This window comes from Echinops telfairi, unplaced genomic scaffold (genome assembly GCF_000313985.2).
Source record: "Echinops telfairi isolate 266 unplaced genomic scaffold, ASM31398v2 ScPeMD7_443;HRSCAF=831, whole genome shotgun sequence".
Lineage (NCBI taxonomy): Eukaryota > Metazoa > Chordata > Mammalia > Afrosoricida > Tenrecidae > Echinops > Echinops telfairi.
The window spans coordinates 79,270,690-79,276,702 of NW_022104341.1; the positions used below are offsets into that span (position 1 = coordinate 79,270,690).

Below are 6,013 nucleotides of genomic sequence, written 5' to 3' on the forward strand. Positions count from 1 at the left end.
GTAGGACCCATCTCCAAGTAGGAAATGAGCCCTACCCTACAAAGCAGGTCAAAAAGACATTCTTTAAAATTAAGTCCCACTTGTCAAATGCCATATTCTAATACTCTCCCTTGATACCTACGGCTAACAGTCCGGTCCAATACTCTCCTGTGGTTTGCATGACTAGGACTTGCGATGGAAGTTACTTTCTGATTTTCATAATGCAGATTGCTTCCTTTGTCTCTGGTTTTTATTTCGAAAATTCAGAGCATCATAAAGCTGAAAAGACCATTGAAGTTCCGGCTAGCTTATATGTGGTAATCGTAGGGAAACACATCGTAGAGACCTGTCTGCAATTGTACAAGTAGAAGCAGGGCGGGGCGTGGGCTCCAGACCTCTCCATTCCCAGAGCAGTGTTCTTTCGCCATTCCACTGGCCTCTGGGCCCGAGCTGCAATGCTTCAGCATATGGCTGTGATTGGTCTGACCCAGGGCCATTTCCTTCTGTGTTGTAACATTGATCTGGTACTCGAGTGAATGCCAGAAAATATTTTCTTCTCCAAGGAAGATCAGATCATGAGAAGTGAAAACCACTGCCTTTAGAGCATTAACTGTGCCCATCAGTTTCTTACTGCTCTCTGTTCGGGCTTGCCTCCTTCTCTCTGTAAGGGACAGAAGAAGCAGAGGCTTGTCTTCTCCCCACAGTCATGGGCTAGGAAGGAACCTGAATCTGCTGTAAAAGTCTTAAGTGAGTGAGCTGTTCAGAGGGCCTAGAGACGAGCCCTCGAGTACTTAAGTATCTCCAGGGTTTAAACTTGGACTTGGAAGGTTGGCTTGGCAGGTGTAAGAAGACGCAAGGGAAGGCTCTCATTCCCTGGCAGGGAAGCAGCATGAGCAGCGAGGCAAGGATGGGGGTGGAAAGGACAGCATGTAATCGTTGCTGAATGTGTGCTGTCCTCTGCCTTTTTATTTATGTCACCACATTGGATTCTCAGAATACTTCTACGAATTAGGTGGCGGTCTGTCTATTTCACAGCTTGAAAATAAAAGGGTAAAGCTTCTGGCTTGAGATACAGAGCGAGTGCATGGAAGATTCTGTAGAGACCCGGTGGTTCTCTGTTTCGGCATGCTGGAAGTAGAAGGAGCTAACAGAAAGCATTTTGGAGCTTCAGCGGAATAAGAGACATAGGAGGGAAGCCAGGGTTAGCAGCCTGGATTCTAAATGGTCTTTAAAGCCAGGCTGGGGACATTGGATTTAATGTAATAGGAAACAGGGAGCTAATTCAAGGTTCCAGAGGGTTGACACAAACCACAGAGTGGAGAGGAACTACAGGCTAGGTAAGCGATGGGTTAGGAAAATTTGTGTGGCAGTGTTTCTGAAGCACGGTGGTGGGGGCAGAACTGGAGGCAGAGAGGCCAGCCCGTGGCCTTTTCCCTGGTTTTCTGTCCTGGTGGTGAGTGGCCAGGCTGGTAAAGGGGAAAATTCACAAGGAAATCTACCTGAACACCCATGTGTCTGATCACATCATCTTGTGTGTCAGCCACATCAGCACAACGGAGGCACTGGTGGAGAATGTAGTCTTCAGAGCCAGCCAGATTTGGATCTGAGTCTTGATCCCCAACTTTCCTGAGTGTTCTGTCTGAGGAGAAGCCATTGATTCCCTCTCGGTCTCTGTCCATATCTGTAAATTGGGAATACTAACTTCTACCTATTTTCATCTCTTAGGCTCACAATCTCTCTCTCTCTCTCTTTCCTGCCAACTCATACGACTCCGTTGTGGGTTTCTGAGACTGTAACTCTCTAAGGGAGTAGAAAGCCCAGTCTTTCTCCCAAAGAGCAGCTGATGGTTTCAAACTGCTGACCATGCAGGTCACAGCCCGACACATAACCACTACACCACCAGGGCTCCTTAAATTCATGAGAAGGACTTTAAAAAATATTCAGTGTACAATACTTGGCTCATTATAAGTGCTCAAAAATATTATTAACCCCTTCCTCTGGTGGAGCAATGGATAAAAGAACGTTCATCTCGCTTCTAAGAATAATAAATCAAAAGATTATAGAGAAGCAAGGCTGAAGTAGAAGGGTACAGAGATCTTCGAAAAAGATTTTAAGTTGTCTTCTTCCATCTGTAATCTTCTGAGTCGGGATTTCATCTGAAGCCCGTGTGGGTGGTCCCAGAGTAGCACCAAGGCAGAGAAAGCAGGGTCTGCTAGGAGCAGCAGGGAACTCAGCACGCCCAGTCCAGCACACAGATTGCCCCCCACAGCTCAGTCTGCAGAGCAAAAGGCCAGACTTGACCTTGGCTTGGTGTTGCCCGGCCAGATGCTGGCAGCACATCTCACCCCGGGGCTGCTTATCTCTCCTGAGCTGCACAAACACATTTGCGGTCCTGAAGTTCGCGCCTGGAGAGGTCAGGTGGATCTGGTTATCTGATGGCCTGCACCAGTCTGAGTGATCTTTCGTGCAAAAGCAAGTGAAGTCTGGCATGACAGGTGGATCTCTTACTTAGAGGCATTTGAGGGCAGGCTGGGTTTTTTTCCCCTCTTCTACTTTTGATTGTTTGCAAAACTTCAGTAATTGGTTAAAATGCTGCCTGTCAGCATTTGCCCACTTTCCTCCTCAAGCTGAGATTCAGCAGAAAGATCTTTTCTGAACAGTCGTGCCAGTCTGCCATCCGTCTGAGCGTGCCCAGTCTCTCCGAGAAGCCTCTCCCGAGACGCATTTCCTGACCCTGAGGCCAACCTGCAGGTCTTCCTGAAGATCACCACCTGTGGTGAACCCTTTCCACGTCCCCCGGCTGCTTCCCCTCTGCCCCACACAGGTCATTTCTGTCCTACGTAGACTAAACCAAACACAGCAGAAATGACAAGGTCAAAGTCAAAACTTTTGTTTTCGTTTTGTTCTTCACAAATGGTGAATGTCAGCAAATGGTTTCTGAGTCGTTCAAAGAACCAGACAGGAATTATTTGTTTTTATTCTGCAGCTCATTGCTAGACCGTGCTAGGTCTTAGGAATGTATCAACGCTGTACTGCAACTTGCCCAGCACTGCCCTGAGAGGGAGCATAATTTTGTGTTCTGTTCTGAGTGCCATCGGAGTCCGACTAGGTACACTATGGTCCGGTTTATTTAATTCATTTTTATTTTTTTAAAGTCCAGGTGTTCCGCACCAGATGGAACTTATAAATAAAACCCAACTCTCTCTGCTCACAGACAGGGAAACGGAAACTCAAATGGGAAAGAGCTTACACAACCAAAGGCCCATTAGGGGCAGAGCTTGGTCGGCCGCACTCCTCACCCCATTGGTGAGGTGCTTCTCACGCTTAACTCTTCTATACGCCGCAACTACCCAGAGAGCTTCAAGCAGTGCGGATCCCTCATCCACAACCAGATCAAGTGGACCAGGGCTTCTGGGGTCGGGGAGCCTTGGCCTCAGAGCCTTGAAAATATACCCTAGTGACCCTAGTCTGCAGCCAAGGTTGAGAAACACCGCCCTTAGCAAGATGTGTGCCCCAGAATGTTCCCAGGAAGCGGCGACAGGCCTTTCTACAGTAACAGGCAAAGGGGTTAAGCATGTGTGTGCCTACGATCTGATCAGTCTGTGCGCAGCCCTGTGATAAAAAGGAGTAAAGGTAGGAGTCCCAGCTCTGCCACGTAGTACTTCCGTGACTTTCAGCAAGTCACGTGACCTTTCTGAGCGTGATTTCCCATCTGAAATTAAAGGAAGGCCATAGGACCTTTCTGCCAGGGTTGCCATGTATATTTGCGATGGTGATTCTAAAACACGGGAATAACTAACCGCCTTTTAGTATGTGATGCTATTTTGACATGCTTAAGGAGAGCCGAGTTCAGATTTAGAGCTTGGATGAGTTGCAGTTGTATGACAGTGTCTTTTTTTAAAGGACCAGTGGTGTCTCCACCTGTCAGACTCACCGGGTGCTGGTGCCTTTATCCCTTTCAGGTCCATCTGGGAAGCGGGATTTGGGTTGATGAAGAGAAATGGCACCAGCTACAAGTAACCCAAGGGGATTCCAAGTACACGAAGAACCTGGCCGTCATGATTTGGGGAACAGATGTTCTGAAGAACAGAAGCGTCACAGGAGTTGCCACCAAAAAAAAGAAGGATGCAGTCCCGAAGCCACCCCTCTCACCTCACAAACTGAGCATTGTCAGAGGTAGGTCACTGCGGCGAAAACGCAAAGGAGAGTGTGTTAGTTCGGGTAGACTAGAGAAGCAAACTCATAGACACTCCTATGTGGATAAGAAAAAGCTTTATATACAAGAGCAATTGACTATTGAAAAAACATCCCAGTCCAGTCCAGATCAAGTACATAAGTCCGACATCAGCCCATATGTCCGATACCAATCTATACATTCCTCTCCAGACTCACGAAACATATGCAATGACGCCAAATGCAGGAAGATCACAGGCCAGTGGGTGGAAAGTCTTGTGGATCCAGTGGCGGTAAAAGCATCTCAGCACGAGTGTGGGTCTGCTCATGGCTCCTCCAGCTCCAGGGCACTGGCTGGATCAGCGTAGCTCCATCAGGCTCGTGGTCAGTAATGTTTCGCCGGGAGTGAGTGTTTCTGGCCTCCAGTGAGTTATTTATCTCGGTGGCGCCTCCAAATGAGGTCACCAAGCTGCAACCTGATCGACAGGCTAGACTCTATCCCTTCACAATTTGACACCATATTATGTAACTACCACACTGAGCTACTGTCCTTTCTTCTGACAAGAATGTACTAGATGCAGTACAGTTCAACAACTGCTCACTGAAGGTCCTCCAACCAGGCCCTGGGCTGGGCACAGGACACAGGGCCAGATACAGCCCTGTCCCAGAAGAGCACACATTGAGAAATGAGCTGTGGACACAGGCAAAATGCAAGGAACTAGCATGAGAGAGGGACAGGGAATTCTCAGGAGTGGAGGTTACCCTTTACTGAAAAATTGGGGAAAGATTGCTGGGGAAGGAGTTGCTAGATTGGGTCTTGAAAGATTGATCAGATGCATAGACACAGATGTCTGAGATGAGATACTTCAGGAGGCCAAGCAGCTCAAACCAAGACCTGGAGATGACAAGCGTACAGCTGTGTCCAGAGAATGGTGGAGGTTGAGCTCGGGAATGCCCTTGGGGATTCCAGCATCATCCCTACAATAGTGAATGAGTGAAGACCAACGGATACAAACGAGATGCCTTTCTGGTGCGAGATGGGGTCATGTGTCTCCCTCAAAATATGGCTGTTTGATTTGTCGGCTTTCACTCTTCCTTCCTCTAGCCCACCCTCCATTCCTGCACTAAACTCGACTAACTATTGAGGACACAAAGCAAAATGTGGCATAATCTTCATCTTCAGAGAGCTCCTGGTCTCCTAAGGAAGTTGAGCACAAGTCCCTGTATATTATTGTTGTTATTGGCTGCCGTCAAGTTGATGCCAATCTCCAGTGGGTCCCTAGGGTGCCCTACAGGGTTTTCTTCACTGTCCTCTTGCAGAAGCAGATCACCAGGCCTTTCTTGTCCCTGAGAGTTGCTGGGGGGGTTGGGGGTGGGGGTTCGAACCACCAACCTTTTTGGTTCGTAGCCCAGTAATTCACCATTGTTCCACCAGGGCCCATTGGTTAATGTACACATAAATACAAATAGAGAACAAAGTGGGTGCTGAGGTAACAGAAAGAATAAACTAATTGCTAATTTCTTTTTTTTTTTTGCAATGGCTGTATTTCGGGTTCTATTTTAAACAACACGGTTACATCTATTCATATAATCCTTGTAGAAATCTTACTGTAAAGTTACTATTCTTCTCGCTGTTTTACAGGTGAGGAAACTGAGACACAGAGAGGTTAAGTGACTTTTCCCAGGCCATATTGTTAGGGGTAGAGCCAGGAATCTGTTCTACTAGCCACTGTCGTCAGAGTGTCCACTCCTGCCATGCTTTAGACCAGTGGTTCTCAACCTGTGGGTCACGACCCTTTTGGGGGTTGAATGACCCTTTCACAGGGGTTGCCTAAGACCATTGGAAAACACATAAATATTT

General features: G+C 47.6%; 2 protein-coding genes across 3 annotated transcripts in view; both read left to right on the forward strand.

Annotated features, from left to right (window-relative positions):
* The window catches only part of AGBL4 (AGBL carboxypeptidase 4), a 1,691,367-nt gene that overhangs the window by 1,355,476 nt on the left and 329,878 nt on the right, over positions 1-6,013 (forward strand). The window lies entirely within an intron of this gene.
* BEND5 (BEN domain containing 5) overlaps positions 1-6,013 on the forward strand; it is a 57,590-nt gene that overhangs the window by 42,282 nt on the left and 9,295 nt on the right. For both annotated transcript variants that reach the window (XM_004699445.4, XM_013003865.2), the window contains one exon: positions 3,942-4,155. In XM_004699445.4, the coding sequence (XP_004699502.1) occupies positions 3,942-4,155 (214 nt within the window). The remainder of the gene's footprint in view (positions 1-3,941; positions 4,156-6,013) is intronic.